General features: G+C 37.4%; 1 protein-coding gene across 8 annotated transcripts in view; it reads right to left on the bottom strand.

Moving 5' to 3' along the window:
- DIAPH3 (diaphanous related formin 3) overlaps nt 1-25,617 on the bottom strand; it is a 487,836-nt gene that overhangs the window by 231,394 nt on the left and 230,825 nt on the right. For all 8 annotated transcript variants that reach the window (XR_004958076.1, XM_036249888.1, XM_036249889.1 and 5 more), the window contains exons 19-20: nt 18,312-18,406; nt 14,200-14,301 (exon numbers count right to left, since the gene is read on the bottom strand). Coding sequence is in view for 7 of the 8 variants with exons in the window: in XM_036249888.1 (XP_036105781.1) it covers nt 14,200-14,301; nt 18,312-18,406 (197 nt within the window). In the remaining variant the exon portion in view is untranslated. The remainder of the gene's footprint in view (nt 1-14,199; nt 14,302-18,311; nt 18,407-25,617) is intronic.

Genomic DNA, 25,617 nt, shown 5'->3' with positions numbered 1-25,617 from the left:
CAGAATGCTTCAAAAGACTCTGGGACAGAACTTAGGGAAAACATAAATAAAGACAGTCAAGGAAACCCATAGCATAAAGCTGCTAGATCCTTAAATCCCTTCAGAATATATAAGCATTCCATTGATCAGAATGATTTAGGGGCTTCACCGTGGCTAATGGGTCCAAGGGGACATACTTACAAAGCAAACATTGTTAAATAGGACTGAAAGACTCTACTTGCCCACAACATAAAACTTCAGTGATACCACACAGATTACGACAGGAAGAGACACATAACGTGACATAGACAAACAGAAAATAACAAACAGAATACTGGCCCTATCACAGATTCAGCAGAAAGCCATAAACTATGAGAACTCTTGAACATACGTATTAATATTTATACTAAATCATGACTAATGTATAGAAGTACATCACCTATCAATGGCTCAGCGCGCACGCGCGCACACACACATTGATTTTCCCAGCAGACGGGAATCTAGAAAACTATTACAGATGAGATAAATGATCTGGTAGTTGTGATACTGCTAGTACAAAAGTTAAAATCAGTTTTTCACCAAAGGGAAGAAAATCACTTTGGTTCCTATCCCAACCCTTAAATAAACATAATATGTGGACTTGGATACAACTTTGGCATCCTTGGTAAAGAAAGCAAAATAGCATTAATGACAGGTAACAGCCAAATTCAGAACAAGAAACTTGACCCAATATTAGGGAGAGAGAGAGAGGGAGGGGTGGGGGGGGGAGAGAGAGAGAGAGAGAGAGAGAGAATAAACGCATCTATCCTTTTAAAAGATCTAAGTTTGGTTTGGAAGATAAGAATGTTTAATGAAATATACAATTCAATACAAAATAAAAATATAGGCAGAGTAAAGATGGAAACAACAACAAAACCACAGACAAGTACTATAATGAACTAAACCAAAACACCACCACTCTCTGTACCAGGAGCCACAACACAAATTTAAGTTCAATAAAACATTACAGCCCTGAGCAGTGGTTAGAGCATCGTCCACCAACCAAAGGGTCTCAGTTTCAATTCCTGGTCAAGGGCACATATTTGGGTTGCAGATTTGATCCCTGGCCCCAATCAGGGTAGTGGGGGTGGCATCCAATTGATGTGTCTCTCACACTGATGTTTCTCTCTCTTTCTCTCTCTCTCTCCCCCTCTCTCCCTCCCTCCCTCCCTTTCTCCTCTCCACTCTATCTAAAAATCAATGGAAAAGTATCCTCGAGTGAGGACTAATAAAAAATAAAACATTACACAATTGATTCTGGATACACCAGGAAAGTTTTCAAGGGCTCTTGCCCTTAGCATCAGAATGCCTGCCAGTCCCCTGTCAGCCAGGAGACAGAAAATGAGGGAAAGGCTTGTCAAGTAGATCAGTCGTCAGGTCAAGTCAGCAGACGCGAGGCAGGCCATGCTCCAGGAACGCCTACACTTGCCAAGCTCTCCGAGGACAGGGCATTTCCCTCCCACTTTGGGCCCTCAATTTCCAGACATAAAAAATCATTAGTATTTGGTTTTTGCAAAGAAATGCAGGAACAGCACTGGCCCTGAGCAAAACCACATTGCTGGCTCAAGTGTCCTGCAGAGCCTTCCCTTTGCATCCACTGACCTTTCCCCACCTCTTATACAACCTCCATTTCTTAGCCAATAGGTTAAGAGTCTTATACTTTGAAACAAAACAATGTGGTCAAAACAAAATAAAATATGAAGTGTGGAATCAGAATCACACTTTGAATCCTTCCCTTTTTATTTATGAGGTATGTGTGGGCAGGGGAGTGAGGAGGGTTTTGGTTAAGTCACCAACTCTACGGGTTCCAGTTCTTGCAAACTTAACAGGCTGTTGCGAGGGATATATCAGATAAATGTATACAAACATACTATGTGAACTGTATGTCACTATACAAATTCAAATAATATAATCATCATGTAATCACTTGGCTCCTCTATCACTGTTCATTTGGTGCAATACTTAAGTCATTGACCTCAACTCCAAAATTAATCTCTCTCCCTGCTCCTATTATCTATCAAAAACCTGATCTTCTCCGTATAACAAGTCTCCAACACCATATTTAAAAACAATAATCAGACTGAACTAATGTCAAGTAAGATTTTAATCTTCTCTAGCTATCCCATTCCATGACATGATTTACAAGCAGAAAGCTAACCTGCTGGCTGTCTTGAAATATTTCAGATAGTTAAAATAAATTTGAAGGGTTGCTGGTTTTTGTTTTTGGTGGGGGAGACCATGAACACACTCCATAATAACCATCAGGCTGTCATTGTCTGTAATTGAGTGGTTTTCATGTCAGGAGATTCCTAGCTAAGGCTCAGGTCCTCAGTTTGATCTACCTCAAAGATCTAGAGGAAGAGAGCCCTTTAGTTCAAATTTCTGGCTCCAACATGTACAACAAACATCAGAACAAAGCTTATCCTGATCAGTTTTTCAGGAATTTTGTCTTGAACTCTTGAAGGTTATTTCCAGGAACAGAAACTAAACACTCCAGCACCATGTCTCAACCTAAGATCCAGAAGTCATCATAATTGATCATAATCGAAATGTCCATGAATCAGTTCTTATCTTTATGTCAAGCGCCTAACTCACCCCATTCAGCTGTTTTGTGTGACATTAAATTGTGTATATTTAACAGTCAAAGCACAAAAAGTCTGAAAGATGTTCAAAGGAGTTATTAATAAATAACTGTGGGGTGAATAAAATCATCGAGAAAGAGGAAGTTATGAAAAAACAAACAAACAAATGAGCCAGGAAAACAGTATCTGAGTAAGATACTTACTTAAGTGTTAGAAAAAATGGGACAAGAGCCAGGAAAGGAGCCAGGAAAGAAGCACAAGGAGCCAGAGGAGAGAAGCAGAAAGTACATAACGCTAACAGGGTGAAATGCTAACCACAAGTCAAGAGCACACGAGATGAAAGACACATGTTGGATCTGGAATTTTGACGCTGTCCATACACTAAGAGAATAACTCTAAGGCAGTGATGGGAGCAAAAGCACACACACCAAGAGGATTACAGAACAGGGAGACAAATTCTCAGTGTACGTTAGAAAAGTAACTGGATCACAACAGATGAGAAGAAAAACATTCAATATTAAAATATGATGATGACAGCAGCTATCACAACTGGGCACTTATTATTCACTCATGACTACATACATGGATGGTCTTCTCCTGGAAATATTACCACAACCTAATGAGGTAAAAAAATTAAAGTGCGGGGTGTTAAGAAATGTGCCCCAAAGTTTCAGAGCTAGTACATGGTAAGTTAATTCAAACCTAGGTCTAATTATGCAATAAAGAATATTCGAAGGAATGTGAAATACCAAGTTGTTTTAAGTCATATTTATGTTTCAATACTAAGAACATGCTCATTGTCAAGCCTCAGTAAGTAAAGAGCTAAATGGTTTGAGTTTTGCAGTATTTAAAATAAATCATCAAGTACCTTAGGGAAAGTTATTTATTCATTCAGATATTTGTTACATGCCAGGCATTGATGAAGATATTAGGAATTCATTAACAGATACCCAAAAGAATGATTCCTGCCATTACGGACATTCTTATGATAGATTCATGAATAGGTTAATGGACAGAACATAATACAGAAACGACAGAGATGATGAGTACTTGGGAGAAAAGTAAAGCAGGGAAGGGAAAAAGAAGTGCTAAAGGCAAGTGGAAACGCAGTCAAGTGCTCAGAGAGGAGCTCCACAGGTCGACATATGAAGCAAGACAGGAGGGAGAGGTGGGGGTGGGAGGAAGCCATTTGTATATCTGAAGGAAGCAAGGTCCAAGGACAGTCAACAGCAAATGTAAAATCCCCAAGAATGAGAAAGAGTGTAGAGGCCATGTGTTTAGAGCTAACCTTCTAGGGAAGAGAGGCAGGTGATGAGGCCCCAGCCCCCAGCCAGAGCCCTGAGCATGCAGAGTTCTGGGCAGATTCTGGCTCTGGTCCGAGGTGACAGCAGTGGAGGTCACAGGTAGAGACGAACATTTCTTACTTAAGTCTCTAGTTACTGCGTTACGAACAGACTGCGCTGAAGATAAAATGAGATAGATACTATTTCTTAATATTACCAAGTTCTGTCGCACATTTTACAGGCACGTCATATTAAAACACAAGCAAAACTGTGTACCTTTTGTCACAAAGGGGAAAAAAGTGGGAAAGATCGAGATAAATCAGTTGAAAATTCAACCTTTTTGAGAAACTTACTAGAGTTAGCAACTCAATGAAATAACAGATTATTCTGATGCTGTGCTTTCATTAGTTCTAATAAATTGAAGAATTTCAGTTACTTAATACAGCTTATATTCTACTAATTTCAAGGGAACAAAGGTAGCAAAGGCTCAGAGAGAATTCATTCTGAGTTCAATTCCACTATCCCCACCCCGGGCAGAGAACACAATTGCTAGTATGTTAGTGATTTTCCCCCTTAATGGTAGGATTTGATATTACTATTTTGAGGTAGATTTGAAGTCAATTAACTCAGTCCCTTGATTTAATGAGTTATTTTATCAAGGAATATGCCTGCACATTTTTGGCATTTTAACTCCATATCAGTTCATAATACAGGCACTATAAAATTATTATGATATATTAGAGATTATTCCACATTTTTATGAGCAAGGTTTGGAGACAAAATTAGATATTTCTTTCTTTCCACAAACACATATTCTCATCACCAATAGCTTCTTCCCAAAGGTCCCTGATGAATTAGCTCCTACAAATGCTAGTTGGTCCTTTCACCCCAGCTCATGCTTAGCTTCTGAAACAAACTGCAATAGTGTCATACTCTAAAATCACCTTGGACAATTCCCTGGACCACGGCTCACAGTTTTCCTCCGAGAGGTGGTAACCAGCAGTGAAAACAAACAAAACCTTGCTGACGATAGACTCCTCTCTAGAGAGAAGACTGAGAAAAACAGTAAGGTTTGCAGATTTCGCCTTGCCCTTCGCTGCCTCCTGTTACATTTCTAATTCACTCCCTTGGTGATCTCATCCACTCCACAGCTTTAAACGCCACCCGTGTGAGGAGGGCTCCCAAATTTATACACCCAGCCCCGAACCCCAAGCTTACTTTGTACATCCACTTGGATGTCTACAAACACTTGAAGTGATCTTCCCTCCCACAATCTGCTGCTTTTGCAAATCTGTTCCTCCTCTCTGTAAATGGAAACTCATCTTTCTAATTACACAGGCCAAGAACCTTGGAGTCACCCTTGCCTCCTCTCATACTCCCAGTCCCATCGATCAGAAATCCTGTCTTCCCTACCTTCAAAATTCTTGCGGAATCGGACCACTTCTCACAAGTGACAACGCCATTACACCTGCTTCTCACCGTAATTATTAGATCATTGTAGTAGCATGTTAAGTGGTCACGACTTCAATTTATGCCCCCACCCTACAACCTGTTCCTCACACAGCTGCCAAAATTCTCCTAAAGCATCAACCTGATCATTTCGCTTCTTTGTTTAAAGTGCTCCAATGGCTGACTTAGAATAATTAGAATAAGTCCCACGGGCCTCATGCCATGGCGGCAAAGCTATCTCTAACGTCATCTCTTCCCACTCTCCTCATTCACTCTGGCACAGCCACTGGCCTCAGTGTGCCAATCTCATCTGTCCCTCAAGGCCTCCGTGCTGTGGCCTCCTCAGGGCAGCCACACAGCTAACTAAAAGCATTCAGACTTGTGCTCAAATTTTACCTCTTCCGAGAGGCCTTCTGGAGCCATGTTAATCAAACACATAACACAGCCCCCACCCCACCATTTCCTGAGGAGTATATATTATTACTTGATTGCCTTTACTTTACATTTTTGATTATGTGTACATTATTACTGTACTGAACTAAACAATAAGGAGTAAACACATGTTCACTGCAATAAACTCAGAACCTAGAGCAATGCCCAGCACAGTCGGTGTTCAATAAATATTTGTAGAATGAATGAATCATTGCTGAAGCAAGGAAACAAGGTATTCAAATAAAATGTATCACAGAGTGATGTGGTTAGCAATGTACACTCAAGGTCTCAACTCATCCATAAACTATCTGGCAATCCAAGCGCCTAAACACCAAAAGGCTGAGGCCCACACTAAGGGAAAGATGCTACCTGGAATCATTTCCTCAGAATCACCTAATGAGAGCTCAAATCAACATAAGAACAGTTCTTAAATATTCTCAACTAAAATAAATAAATAGCCAGGCTGGTGAGGCTCAGTGGTTGAACATCGACCCATTCACCAAGAGGTCACCAGTTCAATTCCCGACATGCCCAGACTGTGGGCTAAATCCCCACTGGGGGGCATGCAAGAGCCGACCAATCAATGTTCTCTCTCATCAACGTTTTTATCTGTCTCTCCCTTTCCCTTCTTCTCTCTCTAAAAATCAGTAAAGGAAAAAGAAAATTAAAAATAAATAAACTCAATTTTTCAGCAGTGAAGCCATATTAAATTCAACCATAACAAAACTTCTAGTTTTCTATGAATTTCTTTGTATTTGGTTAAATCAGTAAATCTATTATACATTATATTACACTAACTGTTAGACATGTAAAGAAAAGATGTAAATGGCCTGTTAAGAGTCTTGTCAGAGTGTACCTCCAATGTATCATGTGTAGGAACAGCCAAGAAGAAACCTGTGAGGACTAAGATCTTCAGAGAAAATAAGAGGATGGGAAAGGTAAAGATATCTTTTAGCTGACAACTGATTTTAACTTCTTAAACCAACAAACTTTCAATGATTTAATTAAAAACTCAAATGGCATTGTGACTATTTCAACTTAGACTGAAGGCAGAAACCAGACCATAAAAAAATTATGAAAGTAATAAACGTTGGAAGAATTTCAGGCTACAAATCAATCATAATTGAAATCAAGCTAAATTAATAAGCCCTGAACTAGGTGAAAGGAAAACCATCTGTGCTAGTGAGCCTCTATTAGATCCTGGGTCCTAGAAGAAGCATGTGAAGAAAGTCGCAAAGCCATGTGACAAGAATAACTGAACAGCTGAGTGCTTAGGATCTTCAGAGAAGCAGACCTCTAAGATTTAAATAGCTAGGAACAGAGTTATAATAGTTTATTATTCTAAACAAATGTCCTCCCTGGGACCAGTACCAAAAGCAGTAGCAAGAGGCAAATAGAACTAGTTTCCAGCAGGAAAAACAGGCAAAATTTATGTCACTGACAGACAATATCAAAGATGAATTATTAAAGAGAAAAAGAAGTAGTAATTACAAGAAACCAAAACAGGTCTGAGAACTTATCTCACACTAACTCCATACCTTTGTTAAGTTTTAAAGTGATAACTCTGTGACATGTGATTGATTCTGTATCTGTACATTTGCAATGCACTTGAAATAATTAACACCTAAGGAATGAAAGATTTGAAGATGCTTAGTCTGAGAAAGTGATGGTTCAGTGCAGATAGTCTTGCAGGTCCCTTACTTATCTTGGCCAGTCTTTTCTGTAGCTATTTCAATAAGCCATCATTGTGAAACAAAATCACAATTTCCTCAACACTTTTTAGAAAATAAAACCACTGAGGCCAAAGTAGTATTGTATAGTGTACCTTGGTATTCACAGACAAACAAAATGGCCTTCTGAACTAAAAAAGGACCAAGGAAAAAGTCCAATGGAGGTGTGTTCTCAAAACAAAAGTAAACTGCTGACAAGTATACAGGTTAAATAGTAATTTTATAGGGTGGTTAAATTTCATTCTTTTTCTGAAGTATGAATTCAGACTTTTAAGCACAAAGCTGTTCGTTACTTGGTCTACTCTGAATTAGCCCATTCCCACACACAGATAAGTCAGTACTTAGAGATCATTTTAACAAAAATTAAAATGATTGCCTCAAAAATAATTAACATTTTTATTTTAAAAGGTGATTAAAAACATTTCAGCCCGGGCCGGTTTGGTGCAGTGTTTGGAGCGTCGGCCTGCAGTACTGAGAGACCCGGGTTCGGTTCCCGCTAAGGGCACGTACCTCGGTTGCAGTTTGTCCCCGGCCCTGGTTGGTCGTGCGGGTGGCAGCCACTCGATGTGTCCCTTCACATCGATGTTTTTCTCTCTCTCTCTTCCTCTCTCTCCCTCCCGCTCTATCTGAACAAAAAAAATGGAAAAATGTCCTCGGGTGAGGATTAAAAAAAACATTTCATTAGGACAATGAAGATACTCTGTATAATACCAATACTGTTGTAATAAACCTAGTCATTAATAACAGGGAAGAAGCAAGGGAAGGCCAAATATTATAGACATGCCATTGTGCAGCTTCGCCAGGAAGCTGCAGTTTACACTCCCCCAGGTCTATTCTGCAGATGGCTGGGGAAGAGACTCGATGAAGGGAGAATAGATCCATGCCCAATAAAGTCTGGGTGAAATAGGGAAGGTCCTTGCTCACCTGGGAACTGGTCACTGGCCAGAGCAGATGTGTGCACTGCAATCATGGGAAGAGTTGAGATACTGAATCTCTTAAATAGAGGAGTTCTCCATCTTGCTCTCTTGGCTCCTGTGCCCCTGGTTTCTCATGGGCTTTCACGCTCCTGCTCTCACCCACGTAGCCCACAGCCACATGGAGCCCGCACAGTGTACTGATGGACTGCAATTGGCCCGATGCTGTGCCAGACCAAATCCACCAGGGAAAGGAAGTTCTGGAGGCTGGCTTTGCTTCTAGCTCTACATCCAGAACTGGATTAGGGGAAATGAAACTTTGGAAACCCAGAGTTGTAATTCCATGGAAATAAAGTTTTCTACCACATCTCATCTTCCCATGGGAGCCTCCGGAAATGTTCATCCCAGTGGTATCCCAAGAAACCCACTCCCATTAGCAAAGGAGAAAGGCCATCTATGCATTTCTCCAATAATACAATCATGATAATGTACACACATCATTCTACATTTGTCCAAACCCACAGAATGTACAACACCAAAAGTGAACCCTAATGTACTCTGTGGACTCTAGGTAATCACTACTGTGTCAGTCTAGGATTTAAACCCAGAGCCTGTGCTCGCTGATCTCTAGAATACACAGTTTTTAAATACATATACAAAGATGTACATACAATTATTTTTTTAAAATACTGGGGAAAACAAATATGAACCGTCCTTCATTAGGAGAATAGTTAAAAGTCTTAGTAGGGACCATGAAATAACCACATAAATTTAAACCAGGACATCATGAAAATAATCTCCAAAACATATCTTATGATAAAAAGGTTTCAGAAAAATGTATTTTAAATGTGCATATGATATGCATACATTTGTAAATACAAAGAAAAAAGGATTAGAAGTCCAATACATGTTATAAAGGGTAACATATGGAATGCGGTGGGTAGTAGGATACAAGGAACTTCCAAATTGTAGTCAATATTTTTATATGTTATTTGAATATTTTACAAGAAGAATATTAGGGTTTACTTGAAAATGGGGCATTTTTAATGCAAAGAAATATGCATGAACTTCCTACATTTTTTGATTTTAAAAAAAGGAGGGCTCCACTGCACCAAGTTGAAAAGCCTGCCCTACAGTGACACCAAATGGTGGCAGATCAAAATGCAGCACACCAACAGGACACTTGTTCCATTTAACCTGCCTGCAAGGGTTTGATTCCTTTGAAGAACCGACAGTTTAACAGAATGAAATAATATAGAGACAAATACCCCAAAACCTATAATTTTTAATCAAAGTGTAGTGCACTAAGCTTCAAATGCAAATTATTAGGCCTTTTTCCAAACTTCAGCTAATCTTCTGATCCCAATGAATATTTTACATCTTATTTCTCACACAATTAAACCACCCCACAGTGAGCACAGTGGTTTTACTTGGTGGTTTAGTGATCAAAGAAACACTGTGAATATATTTTTTTAATGCCGTCATGCAACTAAAACCAGGTTCTACTCAATGGGAACCATCTTTGGTAAGCAGGCAATATTTTGGAGGGATGAATGAGGAGGTGCTGGGGCTGACAAGGGAAGGAAGGAATCCGAGAAAAGAGACAGACAACTAACTGACCTAATGAGTGATTTTCTGGGAAGTGTATTTGTCATTTCTTCATCTTATTAACAGAAAATTAAGTTGAATAAAGCATAAAGCTGTATCATGCCAAATATAAACTAATTTCTCAATAAAATTTTTGTCCTGCACTGTCCAAGGAAAATAATTTTTCAAATTAAGCAAATTAGTCAGTACTCAGTGTCCTTGGCCCAGACCTAACTGAACAAAAACAGCATGTAGACTGTCTCATTCATTACACGTCACACAAAAAGACACAGAGGTGGACACAACCTCCCAGAGCATTTCTCTAGAATTCCATTTGACCAGAACCCCTGGTCTAAAATTTCTGATGGGTTATTTTTCATATGCCAGATTCTCCCAAAACATGTAGGACATAGAAATATACTGTAATCAACTACAAAAACAAGCCACTAATATCATTAATGTTATAGGCCCTGAATTCATAACACTGGATATCAATTCTAAAGGTACCAGCCAGCAACCACCACCATGTCACCACTACTACTACACTACAATGTCTAACAGAACCATCTTGCTCTCTTGGCTCCTGTGCCCCTGGTTTCTCACGGGCTTTCACGCTCCTGCTCTCCTGCACTCACCCACATGGCCCACAGCCACATGGACCTCTAGGAACACTTGAGTCATGACCTGATCAGACTGGCTAATGTCCAAGTCATAAGGACAGCAAGGGTATTAGTTTAGAAAAGTACCTTAAAATTCTGAATTACTAAAAAAAAAAAAAAGGGGGGGGAGCAACTAAACTCTTAGTTTTATAAAAGTATCCATGTCTAGTACTCATGAATGAAGAATATTCCTTTAGAAATGGAGATGGTATCTGCATTAGAAATGTTTGGCTTCCAGCCCGGCCTGTATGGCTTGGTGAACTGAGCATTGTCCCACTGACTGAGAGGTCCCAGTTCAATTCCCGGGCAGGGTACATGCCCAGGTTGTGGGCTCGATCCCTGGTAGGGGTCATGCAGAGGCAGCTGATCAATGTTCTCACTCAAATTGATATTTCTCTCTCTCCCCCCCCCTTCTTTTCTTTCTAAAATGTCAATAAAGCATAGTTTTTAAAAACTTTGCTTCCAATTTCAAAAGAGAAATAAATAAAAGTGAATATGAAACTTCATATTACAGGAAACCTGGAGAGAATATAGACATTTCAAATGCCTTTGTGGTTGAAACAAAGCTTCAAGGACATACAATTTAATGGATATTGACATGATGTATATGTAAAGTAATACAAGGAAAAAAATAAAACATTTCTAATTTACATGTTGTATCTTATATATTCTACTGGTCTTTAACTGACTCTGGTTACTAGCATTCTGGATGTGTTACTTTTGCACCCCATCTTTCTATCAAAGACAAAATAATGTGAACAAATGCCAAAGTCCTGGTAAAGCTACTTTTGTATTCTTTTACATAATTTTTGTGTGGAATTAAAGCTGATTATATAATGCAGAAAACTGCAGGGACTCTATTATTGTATCATGGTATCCATTATTGTATCAAATTTGGGTGTATGTTTACATACAATACACCTGAGAAATCTTTAATTCATAAGAATTAAATTAATGGATAAAAGAAATAGTAAAACTCATCAGCAAGTAATACAATTGGAATTTTAACTGCTTTTTGTTAAAATAAATACAATGCTAGCAATCACAATATCAATCTATAGAATCTGAAATTGAAACAAAGCTAATCACAAGCCTATGATGAAAACACAAACTTTGGCCCTATCTGGGGGTACAAAAGCTATCTCCACCTTTGATGATTCCTTCTTTATGACTGTGATGATTTTTCAGGTTGAACTGATTAGTACCTTAAATCTAGGTTTAGTTCATCAGTAATTGCTTTTCTACAAAATAAAAGCCATATGAGAATCTATAGTCTATGTTAACAGCCCATCTTCGATAAGTGAATGAAACATCATTTCATTAAGTTTGTTACTTGAAACATGAAACTTGGTATTATGGGAATCTTTCAGAAAAATACATGATAATTATAATCAGTTTCCCAAACCTACCAAATTATTATATTATTTGTACAATGTTGATAAATTGAAAACATATCAGTCTAATAATTAGCAAACAATATTGAGTTTTTATCTACAGAGGTAAACAAAAAACTTTAGGCATTCCACATGCTTCTACACTTTTTTTCTTTTGTAATTCTCAAGTATTGTTTGGAATTTTTAGGTGGATTTCCCCTCTTTTGGGGGAAGGAAGAGTTAACAGTAGGGGGAGCTAAAATGAGAATGGTAAATACTTGAAATGGAAAAAGGCAACGGTAAAGAATATTACTATTTGACCATGTAATATAAAAAGTTTCACTTTTTCCTCAACTTTATTTCCCTTTTCCTCACCAGAACAGTATTTTAAAATGTTAGTACTACACAAACCAAAACTTAGACAGTGTGTTCCAGAACATTCACAATAAACAGATGATACAGCACTGTTCATATTGTCCATAGCAGATGTTTCCAACAGCATCACTCTTTTCACATTAAATTCCATTTGCAGTCAGGAATGACCTGTGATGGTATGAGCAGATTCAACGTCCATCACTGTCTTAAAAACAAAACTAGACCTCTAGTACTAGTACATGAAATATAATTATTTTAATATTCTGATCCCTAGGAGTACACTACTTACGAATTACAGGTCTTTGATTTGAACTTAAGTCTTTAAAGGAAGGCATAACCTGGTTATTTTTAACCTAAAATATCTGCTGGTTTGTGTTCATTCTTCTGTGACAATCGCTAGAACATGAGTATAGTTTTAAATCTTTTTGGTGATATGCAACATATTTGTTAAGTAGACATTTTTATATAAACTTGTGTTTAAAACTTAAGGTATGTGGGAAATATTTCGGACTTATAATTTTACATTTTATGATTTTCTTCAAGAGTCAATAAAATGGCCAAAGATCAAACCTCTACATAGTGTGTTGTTAAAATTTTAATGCCAATTATGCCTTATTCATTTATTCTCATACAGAAGACATTGCAAGAAGAATATTATATAGAAATTAAGAAAAAGACAAAGTGATCAGGTAATAGAAAATAAAGCAAGCAAGAAAATAAAAGTGGAGGAAAAACTAAAAAAGAGTACCCCAAAGAACTGGATAAAAAAATAAAAAGCATTTTTGTAAATATAATGCTAAAAAGTTTTAAATTCAGAATTAGAAGACTACAAATAAAGAAAACCCTTCTTGTTTCCATCTGTGTTCTGTTCAAAGTTTTATGAACCGGGGGACAGGAGGAAAGGAGGCACTGAGGGAGGGCAGAGTGAAATGGGCTTATGAAGAGACAGAAAGGAATTTAAAAACAAATGCCTACAAGTGAAATGTGGTGTGGAGACACAGTCCTCCAGTGAGTCCACCCAAACTTTCAAAGTTTTATCAAATGCAATTTCATCATGTCCCTGGTAATAACATAACTGAAGAAGGAAAACGACCAAGTAATCATACAATAATAAAAACTAAAACACTACTTTAAAGTATCATTATGATAAGAGTGTAACCAAACTCAAAATAATAATTTAATGATAGGAGAAAAGAGCAGGAGAAAGAAAGCTTGATAAAAATCTTAATTTTAAGTTGCAACACAGCTAATACATAACACTGGCAAGTCTTCTCACCTCTTCAGACCCCAACTTCTATAAATAGGAAGCTGGAACAAGATGATTATCAAGGTTTCTGAAGTTTTAAAAAATGTATTCATTTTTCAACCACATTGCCAAAAATAAAAAATAAAAAAAACCCTACAAAATCCTATTTCTAATTCCAGATGTAAAATATGAGAAGAACTGAAGTGAGTGATCGAAATGAGAAACTGAAGCTACTCTTGGCAATATGTTGGAATACAGAGCTCTAGAATTAATCATAATTTTCATTTTATATTTTGACATCAAATACAGAATATGAAAATCATGTTGATACTTTTTAAAGATTTCTTGGACTTCACTTAAGTCTAAAGTTTTAATGCATATTTTAAATCAAGATAATTTCCCATAAATATACTTAAGTTAAACAACAACAACAAAACGCACAGACATTAAAGGATTGTGTGTAACAATGATGTAAAAGCTTGACATTTTCTTTCCTGTTTTCCACAGTATTAAAATCCCCTCAAGAGAGAGTGAACACCCAGAGTACTCACCACAACAGCAAACTGCTCTGGTTCACATAAGTTGTAATAGTCACTCTTGAACTGAGACAATGAATTTAATTGTTGTTGATCAGGAAGATGCTTTATTAAGTTCTAAAAATTAAAACCAAAAGAAAATATCTTCAGTAAACGTGCTTCTTGAATTCTAGGTAAATTTATCAATAAACTCTGGGAAAAAAAAAATCAGTCAAGACATTAATGTTTAGTTTTATTTCTAGGTAACCTCCCTTTATACTCAGCCTTAAGCTGCATTCTCTGTATCTTGAAAGCAATTTTCTTCTTCTCTATCCAGAGTTATTATACATTCAAATCAAGCACTACTGAATGTTTATTTGATTAGCTTTATAATTGAGAAAGAAGAACTCAACCTATACCACAGAAACAGCTTTCTCACCTGGATAAATGTGATCAATTATATTTCAGCTTTAGGGAACTAAACATCAGAAATTTCAGGAGAAGCCAAACATATTTTAACACTTCACTCTCGGGAATAAAAGAAATTACCATATTGCTACTAAAAGGCAAGGAAAGGAATAGAGAAGAAATCAAGGAAATTATAATGAGAGTTCTTTTAAGATTTAACCAATATGAGTATGGTATTAATAATAAAAATGAAGATATCTCCAAAACAAAGTAATTCTGATGTGAAAGAAATCTGAAGAGGCACTGAAGACACAGAATGATAAACCATGCAGATAAAAGCATATACATATATGGGTGCTTTAGGGACTCCAGTGCCTGTGTTAACGCCCTTTGCCTGTGTGATCAGCAGTCCAGAAACCAGAGATTCATGTGGTCCTCTGACTCCCTTGTCCATGCACAGCCTTTCCAAAGCCACACACACCGACAAGAGAAACACTCCCAGTGGAGAAAGATCAAGGAAATACATATAATTATGCTTCCCTGTTTTTCCCTTGGAAAAAAACTATATAAATCCTCTATGTCAAAATATAATGGACTAGAATACTGTTATAACAAGTTAGCATACTGATAATAAAATTAAGAAAAAGAGAGTGGTTGGTGCTCACAATCCCATATTATAGAATCAGTATATTCTGTGCAAACCCAAATTCAAGTACAAATTTAAATTAAGCCTACATCATGCTACCCATATAAATGGGGAAATAAATCCCCAAAGGTGTTATTAGTTAAAAACAATGTTAGAGAATGTTATCTATCAAAGCACTTAGATCAAAGAACAAGTTTTTGACTCACTGTGTATCTCTGAACAAAAACTTGGTTGCCTGGCCAAAAACAAAAAGGGGCAATTTATGATCATCCCTAAAAAACACATTCACTATTAATACTACCAACTGAATAAAAACATGAAGGTAGTATATGATTTTCCCACAGAAACAGAACTTTCTCTTGTAGGACTGCCTGACATCAAAAGATCTGGTTATTTATATTTTCTTTTAATCATTCTGGTTGACAGCTGGATTATTTAAATTATTTATTACATTAGGCCTCTAAATTTCTTCAGCACTCTTAATATGACCATCCAATCCCCTTGAATATTTTTGGTTAATAAATAATTAAATTTTAATCTGTCATCAGAAATTTATTAACTTTTCACTTCATTATTTTTTGCTTCCCAAAGTAATAAAATGATTGTGATGTGTAAGAGCACAGGCCCAGCCTTCCTTTGTGTCCCCCTTTGCCATCCTCCCATACACTTCACAAGTCTTAAGTTCCCGTTAAACTAAACCCTTCACAGTTGTCAACCCCCCCCCCACACACACACACCCCTCCCCCGTTTTCCCCTCACAGCTCCGGGTTTTATTATTTCCAGAGTAACTGTCCCTCACTACATTACTCACAGAGCCCACAGAGCCCTCTGCCCTGTCCCACCATATTTAACCTTGAAGTGCCCTTATCTCTACACATACACATACCTAGCACTCCCCTAACACATTATGTAGTTCTATCACTACTGTAAATCAGCTATGTTTGTCTTGTATTTTAATTATACACACACACACATATAAAAATACATAACAATTTATATATATAAACATAATTTCCCTTGCCACACTATCAATTCCAAAAGGAATAAGTCTGTGTCTGATTGAGACCAGTACAGCTCCCTGCAAATGGTGGGAATACACACACACATGCACAGCTAAATAAATGAATAAAAGACTGATGGAACAAAGGTAAATGAGTAAAGAATGAGATGGAAAAATGACATCATGTTATGTATAGACAAATAAATATAAAATGAAATGATGACAGTGAAAAAAACCTACCAAGCAATGATCTTTACACAAAGCAATGCTCTTTCCATGCCCTGTTCAACATAGGCAACTCTTCACTTTACAATAAAAACATACTTTTAAAATTAAAAAATGAGACATCAAATACCATAAATTCTTATTTTTTGTTGAATATATGAAGACTTTGCTTATGTCCAAACTAAAGTTTTAGATTTGAATTCATAGGACTGGTTTTTTATTCAGTAAGTATGGTAGGCAGAATAATGAACCAAAACTCCCCGAGGGTGTCCACATCTTATCTCCAGAACCAGTGAATATATTAGGCTCACCTGACCTTAAAATAGGGGAACTATCCTGGATTATCTATCTGAATGTGCCCAGTGTAACTGTAAAGGCCTTTAAAAGTGGAAGAGGGAGACAGAACCATTAATGAGAGGGAGATAGAGCTATGAAAAAGAAACAGAGATGCAACATTGCTGCCTTCCAGGAGCCTAGGAAGGAGGCAGCCCTGCAGAGCTGGAAAAGACAAAAAACCAAAACCAAAAACAAAGTCTTCCCTAAAGCCTATGGAAAGAAATGCAAGCCTGCCAACACCTTCACTTTAGCAGAGTAAGGCCCAGGCCAGACTTCTGTTCTATGGAAACATAATACACATTCGTGTAATTTTAAGACACTAAATTTGTGGTAAATTGTTATAGCACTAATAGACAACTGATATATTAATAAATTACATGGAACTTAATGTTCTTGGAACACAAATTTCAATTGCATCTTTACATGACAAAAACCACATGATCATTCAAAACACTTGTGTAAGCAAGTTAAAAGCGACTCCATAAATATTTAACAAATGAAATATAAAAAATATAAACATGTATTAAGTAGAAAAATTTTCGTTAAGGGACTTAGAATCCATTAAAAACAAGGCACATACACAATCAACAACAACAACGATAAAATTCTAGTAAAAAGAAAGTGCTAGAAAAGAAGTAAACAAGAGTTGTCCCATTAGGTAGTTGATGTCTCAGAGACACAGCACAAATCACTAATGGGAAGAGAGGCAAAACTAAGAACGAGGCCTGAGATTACCATTTACTGATGAATTAAAATCTAGAATAATTGTAATTGCTTATTGACACTAACAAATAATCCTTGTTTTCTTTTTACTGCTAAAACATCATTTTCCTTCTATTATAGTAATAAAAGACAGTAAACTAAAGATATCATCCTCTTGCTATATAATTTGTGGTTTAATTATCCAACTTTAAATTCTATCTGGATATATATTATTGATGCTTTATGTGGAATTTGGCAAGTAACTTTGGCACTAGACTAGCATTCCTTAAATAATACTGAGAATAGAAATCATTTAAAAATCTTCCAGCCTTCTGAATGAATTCAGAATACTATCTGTACTACGCATAAGAGCACAAATGAGACCAGTGGGGACCATTAGCAAGGTTCCTCTAAATAGAGATAAATCTCCTCAATCTTATATTAACTAATAATACAACTTTAGAAGACATATAAGCCTAAGAAAAACACACTCTCAAAATATTATAGAAAATATATTTAAATGAACATATTACTAGTCTTAACTATAACAAAAACAAAAATGTAAAATTAAACAACCTGACATTCAGAAAACAGTCATTTAAAATAATTGAAATGTAATCATTTTGATAGCATTATATTTAGTTTGCAGCTAAGAGAACATTCACAGTTTTATCTCCTGGCAATGCAGAAGTTATGCTAAAACTAATTATGCAGCAATGATTTTCCAGTTGAATGATTTGGTTTAAGAATTTTGCTTCACTTACAGATTTATATTTACTGAGAAGCCTGCAATGAAATATTGGAACTTAAGCTCTCTGCCTCTTTGTTTACCTGGATCATAGACTCTGCCAACTGTGATTCATCCACTTCCAATATCATCATTTTGATTTCTTCATATGGCACCCGAAAAGAGCTCAGGAAGATTGCTAAAAGTTCACAATGAATATGATTAAAAAAAAGTTTGAGATGTAGTTCTGTATGTAAAATAAAAAATAATTCAAGTAATTCATAAAACATCTAATAAAATTAATGTGGAGGGAAACTTTCATTAGCACGTTATACTTCTCCAGTTTTAGACTTAGTGTTTAAACAACAGTCCTACATCATTATGCTGAGTTTGAGGTTGGTTTTTAATGATTAGTTATTAGCTTATCATAGAAATGGTGCCAATTTTCAAGTGATTAAAAATAAAATATGTTTGGCTCATTATAAAACTATCACATTATAAAAAAAAAAAAACCATAAAGCCCCAATATGTGCATGTAATATGTGTCTAAACACGTGTTATTAGTTTGTGTAAAATATCTTCTAGCACTACTAAACAGTTCAGAAAAAAAAATATTTTAAGTAAACTGCTAAGTAGGACATTGACATTTTACAAGTTATAATAATACTTCATTGTTCAGAAATACTACAGACATTGCCCTGGCCAGTTTGGCTCAGCGGTTAGAGCGTTGGCCTGCGGTCCGGGGAGACCCGGGTTCAGTTCCCGCTAAGGGCACGTACTTCGGTTGCAGTTTGTCCCCGGCCCTGGTTGGTCGTGCGGGTGTCAGCCACTCGATGTGTCCCTTCACGTCGATGTTTCTCTCTCTCTCTCCCTTCCTCTCTGCACAAAAAAATGGAAAAATATCCTCGGGTGAGGATAAAAAAAAAAAAAAAAAGAAATACTACAGACATTATGCCAGAGAACTAGCCTTTGCATGGAACTAAAGCTTAAATATGTAATATAGAAAACAAATTTTCATGGAAAACTGTACAGATAAATTATATGGGATAATATGTTATAACTGAGAATTCCAATATTACTTACTTCATTTGTGATACCTCATATATCTAGTATTAAAACACAGTGATCTTCTAAAAACTGAGATGCATTAGAATATTTCACAGCATGAGATTCGATGCTTTGCTGTTCCCCTTATTCCACTATTATCATGTCTCTTCTCTGCATGGACAGATGTCACTTCTTGAACAGGACTTACTAACCACTAGACCACTAATTTATTTTATATACTAAATTTATATCATTTTGTCAGTATTTTCAAATAAGGATACTATTTTCCATATGATCTACTTCTTTCTTAGAGGAAGGCTGTATTCAGATTCCTGATGATACCAAGTAGCATCTGCAGCTGAATAACAAAGACACCCATCTACGTTCTTATCACCAGCTTCATTCACATGTTTTGGACTCAAGCAGTCATAAGTCTAGAATAATAGTGCTATAAATTATATATAATATATGAATATGTAATCCTTAATATCCCCAAAACAAGTTGGAACAAAGGATTGAAATGATATTGCAATAAAGAGATTAATGGAATTACAAAAGGATAACTCCAAAGTAGACATTAGAAAGCACAAAAATATGATAACTAATATGCTCTTTAAAAGTAAATGACGAAACTCTGGCCAGTGTGGTTGAGCTGACTAGGCATCCTTCTACACACTGAGAAGTCATCGGTTTGGTTCCTGGTCAGGGCGCATGCCCAGGATGCAGGCTAAATCCCAGTTGGAGTGCCTGTGGGAAGCAGCCAATCAATGTTTCTCTCTCACTTTGATGTTTTTCTCTCTTCCCCTCTCCCTTCCTCTCTCTCTAAAATCAATTGTCTTTTAAAATAAGTATATATGGTCCGGCCATTGTGGCTCAGTGGTTGAGCGTCAGCCCATGCACCAAGAGGTCACCAGTTCAATCCCTGGTCAGAACACATGCCCAGGATGTGGGACCGATCCCCAGTGGGGGGCATGCAGGAGGCAGCCAATTGATGTTCTCCCTCATAGATGTTTCTATCTCTCTCTCCCTCTCCCATTCCCTCTCTCTAAAATCAATAAAGAAAAAATAAATAAAAGAAGCATATATGAAGAGAAAATATCAGAGAATTTTCCAGAATTACAGAGCCACAAAATATTAGATCAAGGAGGTTCAACAAATATAAAAAAAAAAAGGCCACACTAGATAGATCCCTGTAGAACATCAACCATTTGGGAGGTGTAGAGTGGGAATGCTGGAGCACTGCTGGGGAAGAGTAACTGGTACACCCAATGAATAGGTATACAGTCAGCCCTCGTTTATTGTGGTTACTCAGATCCAGACTCTACCAGGATAAATGAATTTCCACAAAGTAGGATTCTTTATTTATACAAGTCGTCCTTCACCACTTCGTGCTTCGACTTTCGTGGCTTCACTCTATCGCGGTTTTTTAAACATAGTACAGTATTGAAAAAAGCCATCAAATTGAAGCGCAAAGTGGCGAGGGATGACTGTACATTTAGAGCAGGGGTCACCACACTTTTTCTCTTAGGAGACACAACTAAATATTTTATGATTTGTGAGCCATACAGTCTCTGTCACAGCTACTGAACTCTGCTACTATAGCACAAAAGCAGCCATAAACAATGTGTAAATAAATGTGCTGTATGTTCCAATAAAACTTTGCTTCCAAAACAGGAAATGGACAAGATATAGCCAAAGGGCCACACCCTCTCTTAGTAACACCAAACACGGGAAACCCAAAGTCAGCCAAACATTGAATGAATAAAGTGTGACTTTCAAAATTTAATTTGCAGATAAACATACTTTATTCCTTTACTTTCTTTTACATTTACAAGTCATTCACTACTTCCAGGTATTACTCCATAATTAAAATAGTAAACACATTAAACACACATATTTAGAAAGACAAAACTATGGTCCAATAAATTCTTTTGTGAAAAACATTTGCTACAACTAAGAATAAAAAACAAAACAAAAGAATTTAAAATGCATAACACACTATTCAGAAGACAGCACAGACCTGATTTTTTAAAAATGTTTGTTATTGAGAATAATCTGAGACTCAATTAAAGCTTCCAAAAGACCCATTAAAATTAATATTTTTACTAACATGCATCTTATTCTTCAAAATGTGATTATATAGATCCCAAAGGGAACCTAAGTCAGTGAAGGAGTGTAAGTGTGCAGATTTCCGAACGAGTCACACATGTTTCCTGCAATGGAACTTATAAATATTTAAACCTTCATGTTAATTTGTAGATTCTTAGGTTCCTCCCTTTATGCCTCCTAATACCCCCTACAAAAAGTCTGGTAAAGCACAGGGACCCTGCAAACCTTCTGAGCCTTTTCTTGATCCATGAGTGGCTGGAATTCTATCTTTTATGCAGGGCTCAGAGTCTTTGCCAAAACCTTTATAAGTTCAATATACACTGAACCTAACCCACCTTTAAATATGTACCTGTTTACTTAAACAGGTAAATAAATGGGAGATTTTAGATGCTTTCCTCAAAATTCTATAAAATATTTCAGTTAAGAGAAATCTAAGAAAAATTATCTTAGCTTTATAAGTGACAAGACAGTCTTGTCACTATCATGAGACAATCTTCTCAGAATTCAGTATCTCAAAAGACTAAATTTCATAGACAAAAACCAGCTGTGAATCAAACTATAATTACAGTAAAGATTTTAAGGCTGCTAAAGCTTCTCAGAGCTTAAATCATAATACTTGCTGCAATCAGGGAGGGCAAGAATAATACTAGAATGGATTACCTCATAATGTGACAGTATAAATACTGGACCTTGTTATCTTATACTTTAAAACATGATTAACAATTAAATGAATAGATATATATCCTCTAACTAAAGCAAAAAAAACAGTATCCTGCTCTGTGATAATGTAATTTATTATTTCTAAATGTAAATAAATACAACATGTACCTTTTGGACATTTTCAAAATAAGCACTCTTATTCAAGTCATGAACTGCTACAGCCACCAAATTTCCCACTTACAATGTCAACACTGCTACCCACTAGGTGGGCTGTAGTAAAGACTAAAGAGCTGAATACACAGCAAGCACATAAAGGTAATCAATAATAACTATTACAATTAAATCTGAAATCCTATGTAGCACATGTTCTGTAATATATAAATAATGCAGATTCATAAATACAAAGAACTTTTTTTTAATAATTTATTTTTCTTACAGATGTTTTTCCTTTTTATCCCCATAGACACCCTCCTCCCCATTCCCCCGACCGCATCCCTGGCTTTGTTGCCCATATCCATCAATTATGCGTACATGCATATAAGTTCTGTGATTTATATCTTCCCGCCCAACCACCCCGTCTTCTGAGGGTTGTCAGTCTGTACACTACTTCGACGTCTCTGTTCCTCAGCATACCATGTTCATTACATTCCAGAAATAAGTGAGATCATGTGAAATTTGTCTTTCTCTGCTAGGCTTGTTTCACTTAAGATAATATTCTCCAGGTCCCTCCACGTCATCTCAAAGGATAAGAGATCTTTCTTTCTTAACACCTGCGTAGTTCTCCATTGTGTATACGTACCATTGCTTTTTTATACATTCGACTACTGAAGGATATTTGGGCTGTTTCCAGATATTAGCTATTGTAAACAGTGCTTCTGTGACCATGGGGGTGCATATTCTTTCTGATTGGTGTTTCAGGCTTCTTAGGGTATATTCCGAGAAGTGGGATCACTGGGTCAAATGGCAGATCATTTTTTAATTTTTTCAGGAAACACCATAGTGATTTCTATAGTGGCTGCACCAGTCTGCATTCCCACCAGCAGTGTACCAGAGTCCCCCTTTCTCGACACCCTCACCAACACTTGTTGTTTGATGATTTGTTGATGGTGGCCATTCTGACAGGTGTGAGGTGATACCTCATTGTTATTTTAATTTGCATCTCTCTGATGATTAGTGATGTTGAGCATTTCTTCATATGGCTCTTGGCCATTTGTATGTCTTGTTTGGAGAGGTGTCTACTTATCTTCCCTACTCATTTTTTAATTGGGTTCTTAGCCTTCCTTTTCGTGAGTTGTTTTTTTTTTTTATCCTCACCCGAGGACATTTTTCCATTTTTTGTTCAGGTAGAGTGGGAGGGAGAGAGAGGAACAGAGAGAGAGAGAGAGAAACATCGATGTGAAAGGAACACTGAGTGGCTTCCACCCGCACAACCGACCAGGGCCGGGGACAAACTGCAACCGAAGTACGCGCCCTTAGCGGGAACCGAACCCGGGTCTCTCAGGACCGCAGGCTGATGCTCTAACCGCTGAGCCAAACCGGCCAGGGCCCTTTTCGTGAGTTGTATTAGTACTCTATATATTTTGGAAATTAACCCCTTTTCTGATGTATCATTGGCAAATATGCTCTCCCATTAGTGGGTTCCCTTTCCATTTTGGTGGTTGTTTCTTTTGCTGTGCAGAAGCTTTTTAGTTTGATGTAGTCCCATGTATTCATTTTTTCCTTTGTTTCTGTTGCCTTAGGTGATGTATCACTGAAAATTCTGCTACGTATGATGTCTGAAATTTTGTTGCCTACATTTTGTTATAAAATTTTTATGAGACTTTCAGTGAAGATGGCGGTGTAGTTAAACATAGTATCACCTCCCCCCACAACCACATCAAAGTTACAACTAAACTACAGAACAACCATCATTCAAAACCGCCTGAAATCTAGCTGAATGGAAGTCCTATAACTACAGAATTAAAGAAGCTGCATCGAGAGTGTTAGGAGGGGCAGAGGCGCGATGGACTAGTCCCACACCCACATGTGGCTGATAAAAATCAGGAGGCTACCTCAGCTGGGAAGGTCCTCATGAGGACTGAGGGGTCCGTGTCCCACACCAGACGCCTTGCTCAGGGTTCCAGTGCCAGAAAGAGAAGTCCCCATAATTTATGGCTGGAAAAACCAGCGGAAACTGAGGCTCAGGGAAGCTGAAGAGGCTGGAGCCCCAGGCATCTCCTCTTAAAGGGCCTGCGCACAGACTTATCGGACTCACTGCCTTTAAGCTTGGAGGTGAGGCAGCTCAAGGGGCGCCAGAGACTTACAGGGAAGAACAGAGCTGTTTGGCATTGGAACTAGGGCTGGAGAGGGGTATTTCTCCAGGACAAACATGCTGTCACAGGCCTTTGTTCCTTTGGTGAGCCCTTCCCTGGAGCAGCAGACTGTGACAATATCTGGGACTCAAGCAACCTGGCTCACACTGGTAGCTCCGTCCTGGTGACTCCCTGAGGCCCTGCCCCACCCAACTTTCAGGCCCACCCAAGCTGTTGCCAGTTGCTTCACCATAGGATTGACCTGTCTTGGATCCTGCTTCAGGTGTTCCTAAATTCTATCAAACAAGCAGCATCTGGTCTCAGGTAGCCCCATACCGCTCATTAAGTAATACACAGAAACAAACACAGAGAGGCAGCCAAATGAGGAGACAGAGAAACAGGTCCCAAATGAAAGAACAGAAAAAAAAAACCAAGAAAAGAACTAAGCGAAATGGAGATAAGCAACCTAATAGATGCTGAGTTCAAAATACTGCTTATAAGGATGCTCAGTGAACTTAGTGAGCGCCTCAAGAGCATAAAAAAGGATTATTCAGAAATGATGGATGCATATTTAGAAACGAAGGAGGCTTTAACGGAAATAAAGAATAATTTGCACAGATTCAATAGTAGAGTACGAAAATCCAAGAAGCAAACCATTGATTTGGAATATAAGGAAGCAAAAAATGCCCAATCAGAACAGCAAAAAGAAAAAGGAATCCAAAAAAATGAGGATAGTGTAAGGAGCCTCTGGGACAACCTCAAGCGTGCCAACATTTGCATCTTGGGCGTGCCGGAAGGAGAAGAGAGAGAACAAGAAATCGAAAACCTGTTTGAAACAATCATGGCAGAAAACTTTCCTAACTTGGTGAAGGAAACAGACATACAAGTCCAGGAAGCACAGAGAGTCCCAAACAAGATGAACCCCAAGAGGCCCACACCAAGACACATCATCATCAAAATGAAAAAGGTTCAAGACAAAGAGAGAATCTTAAAAGCAGCAAGAGAAAAGCAGTTAGTTACCTACAAGGGACTTCCCATAAGGCTGTCAGCTGATTTCTCAAAAGAAACTTTGCAAGCCAGAAGGGAGTGGCAAGAACTATTCAGAGTGATGGAAAGCAAGAACCTACAACCAAGATTACTCTATCCTGCAGAGCTGTCATTTAGAATCGATGGCCATATAAAAAGTTTCCCAGACAACAAAAAGTTAAAGGAGTTCATCACCACCAAACCGTTATTATATGAAACGTTGAAGGGTCTTTTTGAAGAAAAAGATAAATATACGAACAAAAAAAATGGCAATGAA

Source organism: Molossus molossus, unplaced genomic scaffold (assembly GCF_014108415.1).
Source record: "Molossus molossus isolate mMolMol1 unplaced genomic scaffold, mMolMol1.p scaffold_m16_p_9, whole genome shotgun sequence".
In the NCBI taxonomy this organism is placed as follows: Eukaryota; Metazoa; Chordata; class Mammalia; order Chiroptera; family Molossidae; genus Molossus; species Molossus molossus.
The sequence above is the reverse complement of the archived record's forward strand: the minus strand, read 5'-3'. Positions and strand labels throughout refer to the sequence as shown.